The sequence below is a fragment of the Pyrenophora tritici-repentis genome, chromosome 1, assembly GCF_003171515.1.
Source record: "Pyrenophora tritici-repentis strain M4 chromosome 1, whole genome shotgun sequence".
Lineage (NCBI taxonomy): Eukaryota > Fungi > Ascomycota > Dothideomycetes > Pleosporales > Pleosporaceae > Pyrenophora > Pyrenophora tritici-repentis.
The window spans coordinates 2,979,458-3,002,087 of NC_089390.1; the positions used below are offsets into that span (position 1 = coordinate 2,979,458).

The following is a 22,630-nucleotide window of genomic DNA, read 5'->3' on the forward strand; positions in this document are numbered from 1 at the left end:
GAGAACGAATTCGACGCAACCGACGCTAAGCACTAGCGCCAAATCATACACTAGCTCAGGCACCGGATTCACGTGCGCTTCTCACCGTCTACGTCGACTTACCTACCTAGGGACAGTCATGACTACAGACGTTGCCGAAGCACTGCCGCGTGGAAGCTCTGAATTTGTCGAGAGCTCGGTGTTGGAAGCTGTCGTCCCTGCAAGTTCGAATGTCGACATCAAGAACGACATCAAATCTTGGGCTGGAACAACAGATGAAAGTGGCTCCATATTGCCATTGCTTTCGCAAAGAAATGTGCTTTTACTTGGTACGTCTTTAGCAAGTCCCATGAACTCGCATGTCTCTTACTCATGCGTAGGCTTCTAGATGAACTACTAGCTGTGTATATCGTGTTCCGAACGCCACTTCTCGAGGATGCCACATTGAAGTCGTATCTTGCAAGACTTGTCGTCAAAGTGGAGGCTTTTGCATTCAGCACCACCCCGATTCCCGAACAGGACCCCAAAGCTGGACCTCTGAAAGAACTTCTCTATTCTGGTACCATCAAAGATACAGATGAGCCTACAATCGTCAACCATGAAGAAGGAGATGCCGCTCATACCTATGTCATTTGGAAGGTGGATATCTTCATAGGTAAGCTATATGCACTCATTTGACGTATTTTCAGTGTCTGATTTCGAGTAGCTCGTCCTCAGGGCAGATTCCACAAACCTGCAGTATACTTTCAGCCTACAGCATCCTTCAAACCCACAGAAAGGCCCAAGCAAGAGATTATTGAAGACGAGTACCTTCCAAGCCTAGTTCCGACGCCGTTGAATCTACTTCAGGCATTTGAACATGACCCCGCCCTTGTTGGTATTCATCCACGCCTTTCAGCGATGCGGATCAGCAAGGTCACACCAAACGCTCCGATTGCGAGAGAAATGGTTCGCCCTATTCGACACGGGCAAAAGCCTCTGTATCGTGTGCTACCACCGTTGATCTGGAGAATGAGATATTCAAAAATCCAGACATCATTGAGCGACCTCTCTCTGATGGCTTCTCTGGATCTGGAAGTCGCTCAATACGCTACGTATGATGTGAGAATCAAAAGCGTTCGCTTGACTTTACATGGTGGCAAGGTCAAGGAGTTGAGCCATGACCAAGATACGATGATAAGTCACAAGCCCGGTGACCAACTGACATATCTGTATAAGATCAGCCCGGATCTTCGTCCTGACGGGACGCCTGCACTCGGGAGCAAGGGTCACTATTTGACGCTGAATGTCGAGGCCAATGTCACTATGAGCAGCAATTGCCGGCCAGACATTGCCATTGAATGGAAAACGCCTGTTGATTTTGCACACGAACAGTCATCTAGTTTGGTCAAGCCCATTCATCGACCGAGGAGTTCAACAATTCAAAGCGTGACTGCATCCAATCCAGATGCTCTTCCAGCTCCAGAGATACAAGATCAGGCTGGGCAGATCAATTCGAGCAACGACGTGGTCAGTATCACTCTCACAGTATCTGGGCCACCTAGTGTTCGGGTTGGCGAGATATTCACATGGGATGTATTCATAGTCAACCGATCCGACAAGATGCGGAGGCTGGCGATCTTGGTCGTCGTGAAAAGATCGAGAGATGTCGAGAGGCACAAATCACATCCATCAACATCGTCTGCAGGCGGTCCTCGGGTAGACAAGAAAGAGTTGCTTGCGACAGCTGTGGTTGATGAAAACGTCGTGTATGCAAAGCAGAAGAGTGCGAGAATGGAGACAGCGGATCTGATCTGCTTGACGACTGATATTCGCCTGGGGTAAGTGACGACTACCAGTACTTGACCATGTAATTTGGTGCTAACTGTATGCAGGCAGCTTTCACCTGGCTCGTGCTACACGGCTGATCTCAAGCTTCTTCCGCTTACTGCCGGTATCTTGTCTGTGGAGTCTATACGAGTCGTGGACTTGGTCAGTAATGAAGCTGTAGACATTCGTGACTTGCCCAGCATTATTGCCGTAGCACCATAAGCTGTAATACTACTTGGCTTATTGTTTTTTCTAGCAGCATGTTTGCATCAGGATGTCTGTTGGAATCTACTAGAACATGCTCGTGACATGTAAAGTATGCATGTCGCAAACAAAAATCGGACCCTGTGTAGAAGCTGCGGAGATGCCAAATGGCACGAGCCCATAAGCGCTGGCAACTAGGTTGATGTGTGAAACTCGTCATCGGGTCCGGCCTGTGAAACTCTCCGCCACTCGCACCAAGACCTACTCCGCACATCTAACCCCAGGCTGCGACTGCGACATTGTACAAACAGCACTTTTGGCGATACTAGCACACCAACCTTTTCGCTTGCCTTGACGCGCCTAATAGCCGACAGATAACAGATAGGACCACTTATAGCTGCACACGGACCTTGCGCCTACGTTTCGGCAACGTCATCGGGCCCTCCAGCAACGCTACACCCAGAGCTTTTCACAGGACCCATACCTAGCCGACATGAACAGCACCAGACACAGATTGCTTTACCAGCTGAACAGCCGCTGGATCTACGGAAAGATTGTGAGCAGCATCACCAACGGCATCCCCGTCTCCGACTAATACCCATCAGCCGCTGTTACATTCGATAGTATTCCTCTTGCAAATGGCTGCTGTGAGTTTACTCACGCGCAAGTACAACCAGTACTATGCTGCGCGACCGGTTCTGACCACGATGATAACCAACGCTGTACGTCTTTCCCTCTTTCTACTACGAAGCATACATGCGCATTTACCAGCCCGCCGTGTGTCGCGCGCGGCCTCGGCATCAAACCTCGCGATAGGCACTGCGCCTATGTTGAAATCGTTACAAACATTGCATCAAAGGCAATGCTAATGCTAGTCACAGGTGTTGGGTGGTATAGCAGACACAGTAGCCCAGACATTGACAGCTGTGCGGGAGCGCGCAGTTCGCAAGAAGGGAGGGCCAGCCAAGGATGACTTCCTGGCGATTGAGATCCATGACCTCGACAGGCGGAACCCCCTCAATGACAACGACCTCATTCCTGACTCGAAGAAACTCCCTCCACCTTTCGACTTCGAGCGCACCACGAGATTCATGTCGTACGGTTTCCTCATGTCGCCGATTCAGCACAGGTGGTTCCGCTTCCTGTCGTCGACCTTCCCAGTTACAAAGACGGCTACATGGCTGCCAGCATTGAAGCGCGTGGCTTTTGACCAATTTCTGTTTGCTCCAGCTGGTTTGGCGGCTTTTTTTACCTTCATGACAGTTGCTGAGGGAGGTGGTAAGCGTGCTGTGCAGCGCAAGTTCCAGGACGTCTATGTGCCCGCGCTCAAGGCCAATTACATGGTATGGCCGGCGGTCCAAATCATCAACTTTCGGGTCATGCCTATTCAATACCAGATCGTAAGTTTCGGAACCCTTGTTTTCTTGACGATACTAACTCTGCACCAGCCTTTTGTGTCGACCGTGGGAATTGCCTGGACGGCCTACTTGTCCTTGACAAACTCGGCCGATGAAGCCTAAGCCCCTCAATCTACGCGAACATATTCCCTTGCACAAGTGTGCTGGGCACGATAAGTTGAGTCGTGACAATATCACTTGATTCCCCCTTGAGGTTTTTGCGTGTTTGCATACTGGGTTGGGCATTTCCGTGGCGTCAGGGCAATCGGCTATAGATTCGGGGTTGTTGTGCATGTACAACATTCAATTTGGTTAAATCGAACTGGTAATTTATGTCGATATTCTTGTCTGTCTCAGCTTCTGTGATGGAGGTCTGTGCCCAATCCGGAATCCGGTGAAAGAATGCTGCCAGAGAGATACTCGCCGGGATGTTTGGTACGCTCCGTCTCCTAGCTCCCATACTCGGATACCAAAGCTCACTCTCGGCCGCGGGAATTGGGAAGACAGTGGGCTTGGCCGCGCACCTTGAGAGGCATTTAAACAGTAAAAGGATTTTACTTCTGCTAATTAGCTCTTAGTTTGCGCGGTTTTATGTGGTTCGATGGCTACGTAAGGTTTGAGTAGCTTTGCATGTAGAGGAACCTGTGGGCTGACTGCCCCGCTGCACCCCCACCAAGCCTGTCCATGACAGTCTGAAGCTCAACAACAAACACTAAACATCACCCGCGCATCTTCTTCTCGCCACAAATCCTTCGACGTAAGTTCTTGCTGTACACATATAGTTGATAAACTACTTAAGAACAGCTTCGCTGATCACAAACCGCTGCAGCATCTACCATATACCCATCATGTCTCTCTCCAACAAGCTGTCGATTGCCGACGTCGATCTCAAGGGCAAGCGCGTCCTCATCCGCGTAAGTGAAGCTCTCGGAGATAAAACTCATTTGAATTGCGCCTCTGACAGATGATGATCAGGTCGACTTCAACGTCCCTCTAGACTCGGACAAAAAAATTACCAACAACCAGCGCATCGTCGGCGCCCTCCCCACAATCAAGCACGCCATTGAGAATGGAGCCAAGGCAGTCATTCTCATGTCGCATCTTGGCCGCCCAGACGGAAAGCCCAACGCCAAATACAGTCTCAAGCCAGTTATACCTGAATTAGAGAAACTACTTGGCAAGAGCGTAACTTTCACAGATGACTGTGTGGGCAAGTCGGTCGAGGACACCGTCAATGGGGCTAGCAATGGCCAGGTTATTCTACTTGAGAATCTGCGCTTCCACGCTGAAGAGGAGGGTAGCTTCAAGGATGACGAGGGCAAGAAGCAGAAGGTAGACAAGAGCAAGGTTGAGGAGTTCAGGAAGGGCTTGACTGCCCTAGGCGACGTCTACATCAGTGAGTGGTCTTGAAGATTGATCAATAATACACGATGCTGATCAATTACAGACGACGCTTTCGGCACTGCCCACCGCGCACATAGCTCCATGGTCGGAGTCGATCTTCCACAGAAGGCCTCTGGCTTCCTCGTCAAGAAGGAGCTTGACTACTTCGCAAAGGCTCTGGAGGAGCCCAAGCGACCCTTCCTCGCCATCCTCGGCGGTGCCAAGGTCTCAGACAAGATTCAGCTGATCGACAACCTGCTAGGAAAGGTCAACAGCCTGATCATCTGCGGTGGCATGTCCTTCACCTTCAAGAAGACTCTAGAGGGCGTCAAAATTGGCGACAGCTTGTTTGATGAGGCTGGCAGCAAGACTGTTAAGGACCTTGTTGAGAAGGCCAAGAAGAACAACGTCAAGATTGTTCTGCCCGTCGACTACATCACCGCCGATAAGTTTGACAAGGATGCCAAGACCGGTTACGCTGAAGACAAGGACGGTATTCCAGATGGCTGGATGGGCCTCGACTGCGGTGAAAAGTCAATCAAGTTATACAAAGAGGCCATCGGTGAGGCACAGACTATTCTCTGGAACGGTCCCGCCGGTGTGTTCGAGTTCGACAAGTTTGCCAAGGGTACCAAGGAGATGCTTGATGCTGCTGTCGAAGCTGCGCAGAGCGGCAAGATTGTCATCATCGGTGGTGGTGACACAGCCACTGTTGCGGCCAAATATGGTGTAGAAGACAAGCTGTCTCACGTTTCTACAGGTGGTGGTGCGTCGCTTGAGTTGCTTGAAGGTAAGGATCTGCCTGGTGTGTCTGCCCTGTCAAGTAAGTAAATCACTCGCTTGGCGAAGTGAACAACTGCTCAAGATTATGGAAGGTATATCTTCGAAGTTGTGATTGTGTAGCTATAGCCCTTTCCGGTTCAATACAAAGAAACCGCATTTCCATCGTGTAGCTCAATGCATGTGATGCTTGGAGGGCATTGGTGAGGGCAACTCCTCAGTCCTGCACTACTGATCGCCTCGTACTGTTCTAGCTTTGTTGTCGTGCCGTCATCCGAAATGTAATCGCTTCTTGTTCGTGTCGACTGCTCGGGGGTATTGCTCATTTGCCTAGCTTCTTAAGCTCCTCCCTATGCATCATTAGCCCGCGCTCCCAGGAATTTTGTATCGTGTATCTCTCACCTCAGCTGTACGGCAAAGTCGTCGTTTGTGTCATCGTCATCCCAGCTCTCTTCCCACAGATGTGTGTTGCCGTTGGGGATCTGTGTCTCCTCTTCTGCCCAGTCTACGCATGCCGTTAGCTTACTATGTACGCGCTTCATATAGGAGTGGCTTACCCTCTATAGGAAAGTCTTCGAATTCGTCGTCTTCCTCTAGCTGTGCGGTGGGCTTCTTCTCAGGCGCTAGTGGTTGCTCGCCGTTCTTGGAGTCGTTGGCCACGGCTTTCTTCATCTCGTTGCTTCCTTGCGCTGATCCGGACATTGTGGCAGTTTAGGAGATGCAGTTGACGTGGGGAGTATGTTTGGTGGCTATATGGATGGCTGAGTCGTGTTGTGCTTTCAGGTGCTTCGTGATGCGGCTCTACTGGCGGAGGAGGCGGCGATTGTCCGCAAAGCTTAGCGCGACATCACGTGGCGCCCATGGAAACCAGTTCGCGGGGTATCGACTTCGACGCGTGCAGCTTGGCTCCGGGAAAGTTCCATCTCGTATAAAATCGGTTGTTTCACCATCATCCGTCAGATCCTTGAGCCCCCAATTCACAGCACCTATGGGGATTGGAGGATGGACTACGGGAAGCGGGAATGACCATGACGTATTTCGTTTAGCTCCGAGCTGCCGGACGAAGCTGTAGGTGCGTTGTCTGCACGGCTTAGTAGGTTGCTAGACGCTTGCTGAGCGCTTTAGCCAAGGAGTTAACTTTGTCCGTGTTGCCTGAATGCATTATATCGTTCCTTCCGAGTCCCCCAGTCTTTCTTTTCTACCTTCTTTTGCTGAAACCTGCTCCGTCCTCGGCCTCTATACAACATGTTCAAAGTCGGCGGTTGGCTCAAGGGCCATACGCCCGGACATGCAAAGAGCCTAGACTCTTTGAGTGAACTTGCACAGAGTGCGTCTTTCAACGTTGGCAGCTTGGAGCAATCACTGACATAGTGTAGTACAGGATGCCATGAGTGGTACGAACTCTCGGTAACCGCCTTGAATGGCGTCTGGGATAGGACTAACGACACGCGAGCACAGCCGTCACCTATATCATGGCCGACGATATCGAGAGCGCGGAAGAACATCTCAACAAAGGTAGTTCGCCTTTTCATCAGGTGAGTGCCCGCCTTCCAGCCTGCGGGCAAATGATACTCTATTCTAGACTTATATGGCATAGCTGGGGGCCGGAGTCTGTGTCTTCATGAGGGCGACATTAGGATTTGAACCGGAAATTGTGCGCGAAGGTCGGTCCACCTACCCATTGTGCTATCATATATGTTGACTGATGAGAACTGTAGCCGCCAACGCCTTGTCCGTGGCCGAGAATTCCGCGTATGAATACCAAAGAAGGGCCGGGAAAGATTCGAGCGCCTATCAATCAGCCATATACCCTCCAGGTACCGAATACGCCGTATGCCAGGCAGAGGCACAGCTGATGAGTGCTGTTGTCGGTGTACTCAACGAGAGTTTGACGGAAGCGATCAAAAGCTTCTACAAGCTGAGGAAGGCATACATTGCACTGGAAAGTGTGATGGAGAACGAGAAGAAGTTTGTGAACAAGAAGAGCACAAGCAGCGTCAACTCTCTACGATCTCGCCCTGCTACTTCTAAAAGCACATCAGCGGCTGCTTCGGCTGCTAATCCCAACCAGGCGACTCCACTAACTGAACCACATGTCAACAAGGCTATTTCAGAGCCAAAGAAAGCCGAGGACAATGATGACGACGACATCGACTTTGTAGATGCCGCAGAAGACCGTCCTGGAGATCAGACACCACTAGAGTACATGGGTCATTTCAATTTCGCTACTGAAAAAGAGACTTCTGTTGGTACAAACAACGCACAAAAGCAAACCCCGGCCGACTCCATACCAAACGCCATCGAATACTTCGAACGGCTCACTTTGAACGACGAAGGCACGCCAGGGGCCGATATTGCGAACTTCAGTGATAAACCTGTAGACATATTCATTCTTTCCGGATCCAACTTTTGCTTTGGCATGTTACTGCTCATTCTCTCTTTCATACCACCATCTTTTGCTTCTTTACTGAAGATAGTCGGCTTCACTGGCGATAGAGAAAGAGGTATGAGAATGCTGTGGCAAGCTACAAAGTTCCACAACATTCACGGCGCCATGGCCGGTGTTGTGCTGATGGGCTATCTGAACGGATTCACGAATTTCTGTGATATAATACCTTCCAAAGGCCAAGGTGCATATCCCAAGGAACGGTGCATAGCTTTGCTCCGTTATATGCGCGAAAGATACCCAAAGAGCCATCTTTGGCTGCTTGAAGAGGCGCGAATGCTCGCCTCGGAAAAAAAGCTAGAGAAGGCGGTTGAGTTCATCGCCGAGGCGGGCGAATCAAAACTCAAACAACTCGAAGCCCTATCCTGGTTCGAACGCAGTCTCAACAACATGTACATGCATGAGTACGAAGCGTCCGCCTTGGCATTTGCAAAGTGCGCCACTCTCAACAACTGGAGTCATGGGTTGTACTACCACATTATTGCCGCCTCGTATGTGGAACTATATAGGCGGAACAAGACAACAAATCCGGTGGAAGCGAAGAAGTATGGCGCAAAGGCAGAGGAGTACATGAAGATGGTTATCCCAAACACTGGCAAGAAGAAGTTCATGGCACGTCAGCTACCATTTGACGTCTTCGTTGTCCGCAAGATCCAGAAATGGGAAGCGAGAGCAAAAGCATGGGATTGCGATCTTGTGGACGCGGTTGGAGTGTCTCCGCTCGAAGAAATGATCTATTTCTGGAACGGGTACAAGCGGATGCGAGACGACCACCTCCAGGTCTCTCTGGCTAATCTGGCATGGAGTGAATCAGCTGCCAATCCACACTGGGAGAAAGAAGGTCCGGATGAGAAGTCTATTCTCAATGTACTTCGTGCGGCTACCTTGAGGAACATGGATCAGACAGCCAAGGCTAAAGCCATCCTAGAACAGGAAGTTCTGCCCGTTGACCGTGCACTTCTAACCGGCAATTTCAAAGACAACTGGAGTGCGCCTTGTGCGCGGTATGAGATGGCTGCTAATGTTTGGCGCGAGGCCGATGTGGATGGCCATCCTGAAGATCATCCTGAACTGCTGGTTCAATGCAAGAACTGGCTTGAGGAGGTCACCAAATGGGGTGGATTCGATTTGGATGCTAGGTATGTGTACACGGCTTGTTTCTGTACTTGTGCATGCTAACAACAGCATAGAATTGGCATGAAGATTACGACAGGAAAAGAGACGCTGCGGAAGTTGGGCGTACAGTGCTGAGCGGTCTTGCGGTGGTGGTTAAAGCAACCATTTGAAGTACAAAGATGCGACAAAGACATACGAGCAATATGAGATGAAAACTGCAACAGTGTATGCCCAGATGCAACCATGCACGCCTAACCGGCCTGTGATTAATTTGGCCGTGGCCAATAGCCCCAGCCCTTTTGCCCCTCCACGGTTGCGTTCCAAGGTACGTGCATGTAGTGACTGTATTGGGCAAATTCACAGAAATGTATCGATCATAGTCGGCGAGTTCGGCGGCTTTTTGGACCCTGAGATTTGACCATGGCCCGTTGAATCTTGAGTTTGAGTGAAAGTGTGCGTGTGTTCCAAGAGTTCAGTTCGGGTGGGGTGGTGGAAAGGTGTTGTGCCAACATGGCAATTCGTAGCATATTTGCAAACACCTAACCTAGAGTCGCGAACAACTACTACAACCAAAAGCCAAACATTCACAACATGTGCAACTTTCCCCACGATCAAAATCCGCCACTCTACCCACATTTTCGCCTCCCTTATTACCCCAACAGGAAATTTCGATGCCCAACAGCCAAAATCCATGGATTCCGGTCGCTCTTTTTCGGGCAAATCACTGTTTCAACGGAGCCATTATGACTTCAACGGCCTCGGTGATAATCGGACTTTGTCGGGGGGTACGGCACAGATGATGGGCCGATGCTACCTGCGTCGCCACAAGCGACTAATCTCGGACATAACCCACAAGCTGTGAATCGTAATGATTACTTAATCGGTGTCCTTATTTCCCTTTTCCGATGTGACCAGCCAACCACGGCATACCAAAGCAGAAACAGCAGGCTTGGCAGCCGGTCCTTGTTTTTTTTATCTCGGCGAGAAAAATGGCCCCCGACTACGGGCTCATTCTGTGTGTTTCGCCACCACCTTACCACCCAACTGGAGAGACCGACCGAACCGACCGATGTGCTGCCCCGGCCGCGATGCCGCACTTCCCATCCCATCCCACCACCCCCACCCCCCGGCACAAGGATTTTTTTGTGGGAATGGACAAGGACATGTCCGCTACGTAATCCAGGTCTGTGGGATTCAAAGATACCGAGAAGGGAAACAGAGGGCAAAAAGTGTTGATTCTAGTCGGTCAAATACGCTGTTATTCTCGGCGGTGCTCGGTGGGTGGTGTGGGCATTGGGTGGCGATGGAGAAGAGGGGGGTTGGTGGTGGTGGTCAGGAAGCCGGATGTATGTATCCTGGGCTTGCTGGTAGGTTTGTGGTATAAGGTTTGATGGGCGTGCTGAGCGTTGAGTGATCATGTGGGTTGGTTTTTGGTGTTGAAGTTCTTGGAGATGAGGGAGTATAGTAGGTAAGTAGATGTGGATTATGCGGGTTTGACTTGATGTTTCTTTGGTCTTTGGTATACACATCATGTTGGCTTCGTCACCACTACACCATAACTACGCAACACACACGTTCGCCTCTGAATCTTCCAGGCACACTGCCTGGATTAGGTAAATGTGTTGAAAAAACATTGATTGTAGATCGGAGAATAAGTCGCAATTGTGGTCTTTTCAATGAGACACAGTGTCTGAGTTCTGCGACGAGCGAGGTCTCGAAGGTAAACATTACAACCAACTTTTTTGACAAGTTTGGACGGGGTACGAAACAAAACGTCACAAAAGGAAAACAAATCTGGGATAGAAACGGGTGGGACGTTTACGGGTTATTCTACTTTTCTGTATCATGAAATGTTGGTTCAGAGGGACATGATGAAGCTGATGATGACCTAAGTCGAACAACTAAGTACCTTGTTCACCCACTGCATCGTCACCCTACCTTAATGTGTCACCAATCACGGGATTTCGGTGATGCCTCAAGTCCCTGTAAGCTTGAATAGGAAAGTTGATGGATTAGGTGTCGATTACGGCCAAGACTGCGGCCCGTGACGGCGCCAATGGCACTGAGCGGAAAGGTCCGCATCTACGTTTCTTTTGGTACCGAAGCACGAGTGGAGTGTCTACCGTGGTCTTGTAAGGTGCAAAATTCCAGAGAACATGACGTATTAGGCCACGCTCGAATGCTTTGACGGGGCACTTTTTGCGTATGCGAGCTCAGTTCGCTGAGATAAGCTAAAGGGCGCTCGCTCGTATTTGGTCAGATTCATTATTTGCTGGCCTCATCCTCAATCAACCCTTCTCCTAACACTTCTTCCACCATCGTCAACACTGATGCCCGTGACGACATCTTGTACCAGCTCCCTCAGCTGCTGCTGTACCTCCTCCGAGTCATAGTCCTCTCGTGCAGCTAGCTCCTCAATGCGCCGCCGTATCTCTGGGTCTGGCGTCCCAGCAGCATCCTCTTCCATGGTGCCTACGTTGACCTTGACACCCTCAGGCAGTGGTGGCGGCGGATGTACGCCCTCAGTCTCTATTATACCCGCAGCGACTGGCTCTGTACCGGTGCGTAGGCATCTCAAGTACTGGTATACTTCATGCGCCTCACCCTCTTCTTCGCCAATCTTCTCCTCTGCTGTCTGGCCCTCTTGATTTCGTATACTCGTGTCTGCGCTCAACTCTTGGACAAGACATTTTGCTACTTCAACTTTTTCCGCTGCGAAGAGGGGAGTTTCACCGTCCTCGTCGAGCATGTTTACGTCGGCATTGTATTTTTGGACCAGTTCGCGCAGCACGGCGAGTTGATTATACGAAGCGGCGGCGTGGACTAGTGAGTAGCCGTGCGTGTCGCGGGCTGAGGCGAGGTGCGGGTGCTGCGACAGCGAGGTGAGGATGGACTGCGGGCGCGTATCGATGAGGTTGAGGAGCAGATCAATGGTTGGAGCCGGAAGCGCCATGGTGGATTTCCTAGTATCCGGCAGCCTCGATAGGCAGAGAGCAAGGCAGCGTGTGGTTACGCGGGCTTATTCGGACTTTTGTTGTGCTGCGCATCCGTAGTACACGCAAGTCGTTCGTTTTCGCAAGTCGGGCCAAATGCGAAGAAGAAAATGACGTGTGCGCATTTCGGGAGGCGGCGGACACTATTTGCCATGGCGTATGCCGGCCGATGGCGTACGGCGCCCATCCCATCACCCATCGCCCATTCATCATCCAGGCCCAGGCTTGGACTGCCGCTGGGCCCCCTCCCCTGCCCCGAACCCGCATCAATCACTCTCATATTCGTCTTCGTCCGTCTTCGTCTTGGTCGTCACCCATCTAAGCCTTTCCGTCCTATACCGCCACTTGTTCCAGCCTCTTGTAGGCCATGATGACTGCTGTTTGCAGCCATGTGTTGGCCTGTTGGCCTCGTAAAACGCCCCAGGTCCAAGCCGGCGCTTTGCCAACCTCTGAGCGCCAGCTGAGACGATGCGCGCCTTTAGAAGCAATGCCCAGCTTTCCTTCACAGCCTCAAACTTAACATAGGGTCTTGGCCTTGTCGCCTGCCCCCTTGTCGCCTGCTGTTGTCCTGCCTTCCGCTTGTCTCATACTTGACCTGGCTCTTTCCCACAGACTCTAGCTCTGCCTTAATTTACCGTTGTACACCTGCGCCTGCACCGCACATCTTTGTCATACCCAGACACAACAACCGCTTTGACTTCACCCCACAATTCGCCGGCTTTCGCGCTACGCCCAGTCATTCTTAGCTGCCTCCTATGCGCTGGTCTCATCAAAGTGCTTTGGCCTGATAGACGCTATAATTTCGTCTTGAATACTTCCTCCCTTTCTACACTCACTGCACACCCTTTCTCGCAAACATGAGGACTATCAAGGGAGTAGGCGTGCCGTCAATGCGCCTGGTTCTATCCTACATTTTCGACTGGATCGTCATCATTGGAATCGCTGCCATCGCTGCGGGTTGGGAGTTTGTTGAACCCTTCCGACGACCCTTTTCCCCCGTCGACCTCAGCATATCATACCCATACCAGAAGAGCGAGATGATTCCAACATGGCTCCTCGTTGTGTGCTCGCTCATTGCACCTGCCGCGATTATCATGATTGTGTGCCTAGTCTTTGTTCCTGGACCCACGGCCTCGCGTGGAACCCCCAAGTCGCTCATCTGGAGGAGGAAATTGTGGGAGTGGCATACTGGCTGGATGGGACTTGCCCTCTCGCTGGCTACTGCCTTTATGATCACACAGGGCATGAAGAACTTGTTCGGAAAACCGCGACCTGACCTCTTGTCGAGATGCAAGCCAAACCTCGACCTCATCCAAGACTATGCCGTCAATCGTATTGGACAAGTCTTTGACCCTTCGTGGGTGCTTGTTACCTCTGGTATCTGCACTCAAACCGACAATGCCCTCCTAAAAGATGGTTTCAAGTCCTTTCCCAGCGGTCATTCCAGCTGTAAGCTTTCTTCGTAACTTCCCTCTCCAACACTACTAACAATACACAGTCTCATGGGCAGGTCTACTTTACCTCACCCTGTTCCTCGCCTCAAAGTTCTCAGTCACAGTCCCGCATCTTTCACCCCGCCCGTACTCGACGAACCCAGCCCACACTTCGGCTATCTCGCCATCCAACCTTAAGAAACAATCTGTCCTCCCCCTCCACAAACAGGAGTCCGTCCTCTCAGCCAACACCGACGAAAGCGTAGTACCCATCCGCTACCAAAACGCCGCACCGCCCGTCTACACTCTAGTCTTTGTTCTAGTCCCAGTATGCGCCGCCATCTACATTACCAGCACGCGTTTCACAGACTTTCGACACTTTGGCTTCGATATGTTGTTCGGCACGCTAATCGGCATTACTTGTGCGTGGTTCTCGTTCCGATGGTACCATCTACCCATCACACGGGGCGCAGGTTGGGCCTGGGGTCCGAGAAGTTACGACAGGGCGTGGGGGATCGGCGTTGGCCGAGGCTCGTATGTCGGCACCGAGGGATGGAGTAAGACGGGTGTCAGTGAGACGGCGCCGAGGAGAGGAGACGCTCAGGCGAACGGACACAGCGTGGACGATAGCGAGTTGGGCGTCCTGAATAGGAACGGGGCGCCACATGCAGGAACTGCATAAATCTCGTACAAGAGACGTGTTTAGTTTCAAACGTTCTTTTCTGTTTCTACTGTTATATAATTTATAGATGGTGTCTGAAGGGCTGGGTATACCAAAGGGAGTATGGGCTGCGCTTTGAGACTTGCAAACATGGAAACAACTAAAACAATGTCCTTAATGTAAAATGAAATGATCCTTATCAATAAGCCATGTTCTTCTGCAATAATAGTACGGTGCAAACCCCCATGCGCAAGCAAACTAAGACGAACGCAGGACATGCTAAACTTGGACGGCTGGGTGATTAGATCTGGAAATTTTTCCTTTACAAACATACCAATCATGTACCTACTAGCGTAACAGATAAAAGGAAGTCGCTTGGGCTGTTGTCGCTCTGGGCTATTATGTCATGTCAAATCAAGTGTACTTTTGATGCTGCTATGGACTCCTCTTCACAGCCGGCAGTTGAATACCCTGCCCCAACAAACCTGCTCGCCGCTGCCGTGTTGAACAGAATTGCTGCTCTTCCTCTCTATATGCTGCCCTCCGGCCTGCATCTTCACTCAACATCACGCCCGGTCGCGCTGACCAATGTATATCGGGGCTCTTTATAAGCCCTTCTTCTCCTTGGCCCGCTCCTCTTCGCGCTTCTGGTAGATCATAGACGTAAAAGGGTCCTCCCACTTGCACGCAATCGAGTAGGCTACTGCGACCAATCCCGTCAATAGGATACCAGCCGGTTTTCCGAACCAGATAGCTGTGGCCAAAAAGGACATGGTAGAGCCGTGGTACATGGGCGAACTGGACACGTTGAAGGGGAACGTAGTTACGGGCTCGTCCATGAGGATGCCAAAGTAATCGCCGAGGTAGGTTCCCGTAACACCGAGTGCCCACATGGATGTGAGGACGAGGGTGTTTCCCATGAGAAACAGCGGGATCGCAGAGTACTTTATGGCGGGTGAGAGGAGGGTCGGGTGTGTGGGTTGTTCAGCGAGAGCCTCATTGTAACTGTGTTTGTCAATGAGTTGAGTTTCGAGAAGAAGAAGGTAAGGTAAGGTTTGGGTACATTGGAGTACGTACAGGTAATCTCTAAAGATACCCAGAGAGAAGATAGTTACGGCGAGTGCGTAGCATCCGAGTCGCGCGTTACCACCGAAAAGTTTCGTGATGACTTTGTTGTGGTACTCTGAAGTTTGTTAGACCTGTATCCCCTCCTTCGTAGCTAGCCGCGGTAGCTTCCTGCAACTGTCGTGAAATTGACAACGAACGTACCTGACTGCGCAGCGATGCTGGAACCAATATTAGCAATATGAATCAACAATTGGGTGTTATTACTCACTTCCAGAACGTAGGGTTGAACACAATGCTGGCCGCCGATACTGTGGCCTCGTCAGTTGTCGCATCCGCTAGCTGCGGGGCGCTTGGGGGAAGCTCGAAGTTTGTACTTACCCCATAGACTGGGCTTGCTGAAGTCGATGTATGAAGCCATGATTTCAGAAGTTAGCAAAGGATTCGCGTGCGATCAATGTTGGAAGAGTGCAGAATGCGCAATGCAAAGGCGTGGAGGATGTTGGCAACTTGTTAGCAGGTGTTCGTCGGCAGTTGTGCCGTTAGCGAGGACGTCATAACTCCATACAAGCACAAGCAACGACCGACGACAAGTTTGAACTTCCGTCTTCCCGAGGTCTGAAGGGCCAGTCACGTGTTAGTGGTGGATACATCCTAAGATAGCTGTTTTTGATCATGTCATCGGGGATGACAATCTTCTGTGTGTTTTACCACTTTAAAGTTTTCAATTGTATGGAGGTTCTACTGCGGGGTATACTGTATTCCCAAATCATAAAATCCTACTCAGAACATCCTATCGAAGACAGGTTACGAGTAACTTTTTTTAACAAACTCCATCTCTCACCAGGAACACATATACGTGTCCACTCACAATCCGTTGTCGACGCATGTGAATGGTCCGCCAAACCCATCAGCTTTGTAACCATCAATAATGGATTGTACAGTCGCGTACGTTCCTGCAGACAGAAATAACAGGCCGATGAGGCAGAGCAGGATGTTCAAGAAGAACCCAGCGTACCCCCTGAGTCCACGTGTTCTCCAGTAGTTCGGTCCATGCTTTTCTGAGCGAAGTTGGAAGTATGCCGCGCCCCAGAAAATAAACCCGAAGAACGAATCGAACAGCGAACTCATGAGCGAGAGTAAGTCGGAAAAGAATGGAATAACCTCGGCGATGATGAAGGCGAAGACCCAGAGCACAGCGAGGATCGCGGTCCATGTCGCCCATCCGACAACGGTGTGACCAGTCCTGTGTCGGGAGGATGGGCCGTAAATCCGGAACAACACGAAGCGTGCGGTGACCGAGGCGTACAAGACACCGAGGAAAATAATGGTAGGTACCATAAAGGTGAAAGCCACCTTCTTGTAGACCTGGTTGGCGATGGAACCGAAAGCCGGGCTCGTCATATAGTTGCTGCCCGTGTACCCGTACACTACACCTCCGACAAGACTGAAGATGATGACTTCACAGATTGTAACAGCCCATAGCGCTTTTGGGAAGTCTCTCGGGTTCTTCATCTCAGCAATGAAGCTGGGTAGGGTGATCTGGCCAATAAAAGTGTAGCTGATGTTCATGAATGCACTCATGCCTAGTACAAAGGTAGTACTAGACGGAGTAACGGCGTAAACCTCGAGTGGGCCTTTGTCCGGGTAGCCGGCAGGTTTACCATCAACACCAGAAAAGGCAGCTGCAAGGATGACAGAAACAAAAGTAAATCCAGCAGAGGCACTGGCTAGCGTAGCCAGGGTATTAAATGTTCGCGGTAGAGAGGCTGCAAACGAAATTATGGCAGTAACAGCGGCGAAGATGATAGTGCATGCGCCATGACCAGTGATTGTGTTCCACCACTTGGCTCCTACGAGACAGTGCAGGCCCATGATGAAGACGTCTGGAGGTGAAGTCAGTATCAACATGATGCGTCAAGGGCACGTAGTGCGACGAATGGGTGAAAACTTACTGTTCAGGACAAACATGACAGCTGTGACATAGAAGGCCCACTTCTTGTTCCAAAACAACATCTGGCCAATGTCGCAGACGTCACGAATCTGGGGGTGGCGCATGCAGAACTCCCTGGAAAAAATGTAAGTGGGAATTTTCTAGGAAATTTGGAGGTCAGGCTCACCATGTTGTCAAGGACGTGTAGAGGACCAGACCGGCGATGACGAATGTCAAGATTAAACCCGGAACCAGACCAAGGACGGAGTATGACCACGGAAAAGACATGATGGCCAAACATATGTACTCGGAGAAGAGCAGGGCCGCAGTCTTCTGCCAGGAGCAAGTGCGGTACTTGATGGCATTATTGGCCTCGAGCTCAATCTGTCTGCCGATGGTGATGCTAGCATCTGAATCGGTGTCGTTGATAGGCGCCGTGATACCTCCGGCCGCCTCGGCATCATAAGCCTCGCCCTTCTTTTCATCGAATGCAGCCTTTTCGTTGCTGCTTTGACTGTTTGTTTCGGCCGGTGAGGCCTTGCCGCCAAAGATGCCCTTCAACGCCATTTCAGGCAACGGATACACCTCTTGTAAGGAGTGTAGTAAAAAGCACAACTATATGCTGCTTCTGTGGGCATTAATTGCGGCAGATGAGATATGGGAGAGCGGATGTTGAAGTGAACCAAGTGAATGCTAGACGGCTCCGGCACGAAGGTGGTTAAATATGTTGCGGGGGCGAGGTGATTGCGGGTGCAGGATGTGGCTGAAGGACACAGGCTAGGGTTGATGTACTGGGATGGCTAGTCTAAGACTTGTGGGGGGAAGAGTTCGGTGAAGGTGTACAGGGAAGGACCAGAGTGGACCTGCTCTTCTACTCGGTGGCGCCTACCCGAGTTTGAGAACGGCCTATGAACACGCGCACAAAGCGCGCCCGCTCATCGCGCTATGACCGCAGCCTTCCTTCACCCGCTCGCACGCTATGAAATCTCAGTCATCTCCTGGTCTGTCCCGGCCAGCATGACGTTGGCTTCGTAACCACTTTTCCGTCAGCGGGCAAGTGCCGCCTTAGTTATGGCCCAGAAATCCAAAACCACTAACATCAAGTATCATCCGCGACCAGGAATCAGGTGCTGCCGTTTTGCGCCCCAACCTTGGTCACACCCTCTTTCGATATCTGCAAGCCGTTATGCTCGCCTCGCAAGTCAGACATCAAACTTGATGTCACTGTGGCGCCCGCTAAGCTTGTCGCTAAGCTCTAAAACCAAGGCTTCCACAACCGGTAATCGCGACTTGGCTTGCTTAAGCTTACGCGATAACGTAGGGGAATTGCCGTCACCAAGACATGCCAATTTTTTCAGCCTTTTGCCTTTGCCCATCCCATCAGAACCTGCATTCCCGCCTTTGGTAGACCCTGAGAGACCTAAAATTTCTCTGCTCAGGGAGTCTCGATTCTTTGTCAATCTCAACAAAGAACGACGCGCAACATCGGGCAAGTCCTCGATACTTACCTCGCAGTCTATTGCCTCTCACTCCGCATCATCCGCGCCGCAGGACGACCGCAGATCTGGGCTGCGCGGCTGGCCCAACGACTGATAATGCAGCCTTCTGCGCCGAGGAAGCAACCAATCTGGTCGCCAAATTGCGTGCTTACCTGCGCCTAGTCTTTCGGCGGTAGCCGTCTTGTTCTATTGCACACAGAGCCCAACCCCAAGCTGCTGATCATTCATCATCATACATATTGCGACAACTTCAAAGGCTAATGATATGTGACATATGTGGCTTGAACGTTTCCATCATCGAGCCCAAGCTGAAAAGTTATAAAAATGTAAACAGTGAAATAAAGTTCCTGTACCCGACTCTTCAACGGCCCGTGGTCATTGTACGGGAGGCTAGATAACGTGGAAAGCACGCGACAGTGGAAGGCTGATAAAGTCCGCATCGATGAACATGCACGCTTGTGGTTAGGGTTATTGGACCTGAGACTTAAAAGATGAATGCAGCATAGAACAAGACCGCCTAAACAAAGCGTTATCAGCAGCTGTCTGCCATGTGCAATACTAGAAGCAGCAGAACCAGAAAAGTCTATAAAATTTACGCATTCTGTCCCAACCAACCCCTTTTGTATTCTGTACTAATCTGTTGGCGAAAGGAAGAATATCTTGTACAAGATAAACAAACAACACATACAACGCCATGAGAACAGTACCACGCATACGTCTCCTACTCCTTGACGCCCGCTAATACACACCATGACCCTTCAAAATGCTCACCCCTTCATATCAAGCTATCCCCTCCACTGCCCCAATTCGTCTGCTGAACCTGTTGTTGCTGCTGCGTCCTCTGCTGCTGCTGATTCTGCGTCTGCGTTTGCGCCCTCAAGCCAGTCATGCTATTCATACTATTCCCCATTGGCGGCGGCGGTATACTAAACGAACTAGCACCCGTCGGCTTCATCGGCGGAGGTGCGATGCTGAATGAAGAGTACGGGCTACCCTGTCTACCCTGCGAAGGCGGAGGTGCTATGGCAGGGAAGCTAGAAAAGGAACTTGTTTGGTTGGAAGCGGTGTTTGTAGCGGCGGAAATATTACCCCATGTGTTCGAAGAGGCCATCGATGAACCTGCTTTGCTCCAGTCGATGCTAGAGCTTTGCGTGTTGGCACCATATGAGGGTGTTGGTGTGCTTGAGGTCATCATGTTGTTCATGCTCATGACCGGTCGGACCTGCTGCTGCTGCGGTGGTGGGGCGAAAGAGGAACTACCAATGCCCGGGTTTGCTGCACTTAGTGCTGGGAAAGATGTGTTGAGCGTGTTGAGCGTACTGTCGGGGGTAACTGCACGACTCTGTTGTCTCGGCGCGGAGAGGTTGGTGTTGGGTGGTGGGGATACGGGTGCTGTGGACCATGAGAAGGTTGCTGCTGGTGATGCGTTGTTTGATCGATTGGCAGATGGTCGTGAGGGGGGGACGGTAGATGATGCAGCGGATGCTGAGCCGTTTGCCCAAGGATCCCCACCCAGCATGTCTGTACCACCGGATGCTCCTTGTTTATCGCCGCGTACAAGTGCTTCAAAGTCAGTGTCGCCATTCCCGTTGCTTGTTTCGAAACCATTCGTATTCGACGGGCCGCCAAAGGTCATAAACTCGTTCCGTGTGGTGGCTGTCGCATTGTTTGCGCCAAGCTCTTGCAGCTTGCGGGTCTGCTCGTTCTCTACACGCGCTGATGTCGTCTTGATGAGGCTCATGTATGCTTGAAATTGCGGTAGATTGAGAAGAGGCCCCAAGCTGAAGGACCAAAGAATGGGAAGAATATCCATCGCTAAGAAGTCGCTATCGACCTGGTTGCTGATCGCCTTGAACACGTCTAGTGCAGCCATCTGTACAGTATTAGCATTATGATCCCTAGTGTCATTCTTACCCACATACCATGACTGCAGGCTCCTTGGTCTTGATGCCGCGAAGCAACGGGACAACCTTCTCCTGAATAGTGTACTTGTCCAAAATCGATACGTTTGAGGTTTTGGCCTTTGGCGCTGCTACCACTCCAGTCAAACCGTCCCCTTGGAAGTCGTCTTGTTCTTCATTTCCACCACCACATAGGGTCTTGAATGCCTCCAGACCGCGGATCTTGATACCCATACTACTGGTCTTTGCAAAGATGTTAGCTATCACAGGGAAGAGTTCGTTCTTCACAGTTGAAAAGTCTAGTATCGGTAGAGCGATAGGTAGGGTACGCAGGGCTGCATCAACCAGCGAATGAGTGGGAGATTCGAGCGCGTAGTTGATGATTGGAAGTATGTCATCTTTGAACTCCTTGCCACTTGAGTTATCGGCAGCAACCTGCATGTTTTCAAGCAGTACCATGAGCCCGGCTTCTTTCAGGCTATCCCTTTCTTGAGCTGGTGCTTTATTGTTGGCTGCTGCCGCACTCAGGAAAGTCTCACGTAGTTTTGGAATCACCTTGTCTATGAAAGCTCGTTTGCCCGACGGAAGCATTGTGATGATCTTGAAGACATTTTGCAGTATCAGGGTAAGGAGCTCACGGTCCTTCATCTCTTCAAGCAGGGCAGGAAGTATCTTCTTGTCGAGGACGGACTTGGGAAACTGGTTCAGAATACGTGGAAGACCGCGCATGAACTGTGTTTTCTCATTAGGGGTCTTTGCAGGAAGTGAGTCAAGGAATCGGATAGTGGAGACCAAGATATTGTCAAAGTATTGCGCCTGCTGGAACTCTCGCGCATTCAATCGCTGGGCGGGTCGTCTGGTGATCAGGCGATCCAGGACGCCCGTGGTGACATCTCGCGGCAAAGGCTGAGAGGACATGAAGTTGTTGGTCTTGCTGGGGACCGAAGAGGCCGAAGAAAATGCGCGTTTGTATGAAGACGAACTCCCATTGAAATCTAGTGGACTCTTGTGCGGCGAGTTGTACAGCGCAATGATCAACATGCCCAGACTGAACATGTCTGCCGCGGGAGTTATGTTGTTGTCCATGACGAAGTCGGGTGACGAGTAGTCGATGTTGAGCTGGACATGTCGTGGTAGCCGGGCGTCATAGTTGAGCACTTCAGAGAGCGAGATTGGCGTTACCGATGTGGGCTTTGTGGAATTTTCTGGAGGGGTTGAGAAGCCCAGGCCTGAAATTTTCCAGTCGGACTGTCACAAGATCAGCAAGTCATTCGCAAGGCAATGGCTTTATTGCTACCTACTTTGGCATTGATAAAGATGGCATCTGGTGTCAGGTTGGCGTGTACCAAGCCGGCGCTCTCGTGCAAGAACTCCAGCCCTTTTGCAATTTGTAGCAAGCCCTTTTGTATCTCCAGCTCATCAATCTCGAGTTCGCGTCTTCGCTTCTGGCCGTCGGCTTCTTCGACCACGTATCGGCTACGACGGCCACCAACACCGCCGGCCCTTTCTTGCTCATCTTTTTCCTGCAACAGGCCAGAAAGAGAAGCGGTGACGGGCTCGGTTGCAAACATCAAGCCTCCGCCGCGAGTCTCCTCGACTGGTTCTGCCAGCTCCAGTACGCTGGGATGCCGTAAACGGGCGAGCGAACTGGCCTCCTTCTTCAATCTTTCCACGACTTCTTCATGAGCGCGCTTCAGTCCAGATGCAGCCGACCGTCCACCAAAGCCTGCGCCTGCTGGCGGTTCCAGCGACTTCTTGTCGAAGACAAACACAGATGCCGCCTTCCCAGTCGACTTCTTCTTTGCGTCGTATATCTTCCATGGCCCCGAGTAGGACGTGGGTTGTGGGCTGAGGGTGTAGTTGCTCGAGATGTTGGAGGTGAAGGACTTTAGGGCGTTGGAGAACATGGTGCTGGTGGTCTATTCGCCCGCGCGGCGATTTCGTGGGTACAGAACGAGGGCGTCATGGACTGTGATGTCGGCGCGTGAAGGTGGTGATTATCTCGCCTGAGATCTGATGCGGACAGCTGGA

The 22,630-nt window shown here is 51.2% G+C and overlaps 10 protein-coding genes across 10 annotated transcripts; 5 read left to right on the top strand and 5 right to left on the bottom strand.

Moving 5' to 3' along the window:
• Nucleotides 1-118: 118 nt before the first annotated feature.
• On the top strand, nt 119-2,010 carry PtrM4_011920 (Trs65 domain containing protein; the record flags this gene model as incomplete). The annotated part of the gene is made up of 4 exons (XM_066103036.1): nt 119-308; nt 368-634; nt 686-1,799; nt 1,854-2,010. The coding sequence occupies 4 exons, from the start codon at nt 119-121 to the stop codon at nt 2,008-2,010; spliced, it is 1,728 nt and encodes a 575-aa protein (XP_065965238.1).
• Nucleotides 2,011-2,485: 475 nt separating this feature from the next.
• On the top strand, nt 2,486-3,512 carry PtrM4_011930 (Mpv17-PMP22 domain containing protein; the record flags this gene model as incomplete). Its single annotated transcript, XM_001931133.2, has 4 exons — nt 2,486-2,548; nt 2,598-2,714; nt 2,874-3,392; nt 3,441-3,512. The coding sequence occupies 4 exons, from the start codon at nt 2,486-2,488 to the stop codon at nt 3,510-3,512; spliced, it is 771 nt and encodes a 256-aa protein (XP_001931168.1).
• Nucleotides 3,513-4,481: 969 nt separating this feature from the next.
• PtrM4_011940 (Pgk, 3-phosphoglycerate kinase) lies at nt 4,482-5,603 on the top strand (the record flags this gene model as incomplete). Its single annotated transcript, XM_001931134.2, has 2 exons — nt 4,482-4,785; nt 4,837-5,603. The coding sequence occupies 2 exons, from the start codon at nt 4,482-4,484 to the stop codon at nt 5,601-5,603; spliced, it is 1,071 nt and encodes a 356-aa protein (XP_001931169.2).
• Nucleotides 5,604-5,874: 271 nt separating this feature from the next.
• PtrM4_011950 (26 proteasome complex subunit Sem1) lies at nt 5,875-6,254 on the bottom strand (the record flags this gene model as incomplete). The annotated part of the gene is made up of 3 exons (XM_001931135.2): nt 5,875-5,902; nt 5,955-6,057; nt 6,110-6,254. The coding sequence occupies 3 exons, from the start codon at nt 6,252-6,254 to the stop codon at nt 5,875-5,877; spliced, it is 276 nt and encodes a 91-aa protein (XP_001931170.1).
• A 543-nt stretch (nt 6,255-6,797) lies between these two features.
• On the top strand, nt 6,798-9,249 carry PtrM4_011960 (DUF3808 domain containing protein; the record flags this gene model as incomplete). Its single annotated transcript, XM_066103037.1, has 6 exons — nt 6,798-6,879; nt 6,929-6,946; nt 7,011-7,087; nt 7,150-7,216; nt 7,271-9,137; nt 9,189-9,249. The coding sequence occupies 6 exons, from the start codon at nt 6,798-6,800 to the stop codon at nt 9,247-9,249; spliced, it is 2,172 nt and encodes a 723-aa protein (XP_065965239.1).
• Nucleotides 9,250-11,398: 2,149 nt separating this feature from the next.
• Nucleotides 11,399-12,067, bottom strand: PtrM4_011970 (ankyrin repeat domain containing protein; the record flags this gene model as incomplete). Its single annotated transcript, XM_001931137.2, has 1 exon — nt 11,399-12,067. The coding sequence occupies one exon, from the start codon at nt 12,065-12,067 to the stop codon at nt 11,399-11,401; it is 669 nt and encodes a 222-aa protein (XP_001931172.1).
• An 897-nt stretch (nt 12,068-12,964) lies between these two features.
• PtrM4_011980 (PAP2 domain containing protein) lies at nt 12,965-14,222 on the top strand (the record flags this gene model as incomplete). The annotated part of the gene is made up of 2 exons (XM_001931138.2): nt 12,965-13,556; nt 13,606-14,222. 2 exons carry the CDS (start codon nt 12,965-12,967, stop codon nt 14,220-14,222), a joined length of 1,209 nt encoding a protein of 402 aa, XP_001931173.1.
• A 584-nt stretch (nt 14,223-14,806) lies between these two features.
• On the bottom strand, nt 14,807-15,687 carry PtrM4_011990 (STE14, putative protein-S-isoprenylcysteine methyltransferase; the record flags this gene model as incomplete). The annotated part of the gene is made up of 5 exons (XM_001931139.2): nt 14,807-15,206; nt 15,279-15,384; nt 15,471-15,487; nt 15,538-15,577; nt 15,648-15,687. The coding sequence occupies 5 exons, from the start codon at nt 15,685-15,687 to the stop codon at nt 14,807-14,809; spliced, it is 603 nt and encodes a 200-aa protein (XP_001931174.1).
• Nucleotides 15,688-16,133: 446 nt separating this feature from the next.
• On the bottom strand, nt 16,134-17,766 carry PtrM4_012000 (PotE, Amino acid transporter; the record flags this gene model as incomplete). The annotated part of the gene is made up of 3 exons (XM_001931140.1): nt 16,134-17,152; nt 17,222-17,334; nt 17,387-17,766. 3 exons carry the CDS (start codon nt 17,764-17,766, stop codon nt 16,134-16,136), a joined length of 1,512 nt encoding a protein of 503 aa, XP_001931175.1.
• A 1,826-nt stretch (nt 17,767-19,592) lies between these two features.
• Nucleotides 19,593-22,506, bottom strand: PtrM4_012010 (protein kinase domain-containing protein ppk32; the record flags this gene model as incomplete). Its single annotated transcript, XM_066103038.1, has 4 exons — nt 19,593-19,597; nt 19,635-20,571; nt 20,621-21,847; nt 21,901-22,506. The coding sequence occupies 4 exons, from the start codon at nt 22,504-22,506 to the stop codon at nt 19,593-19,595; spliced, it is 2,775 nt and encodes a 924-aa protein (XP_065965240.1).
• Nucleotides 22,507-22,630: the final 124 nt, after the last annotated feature.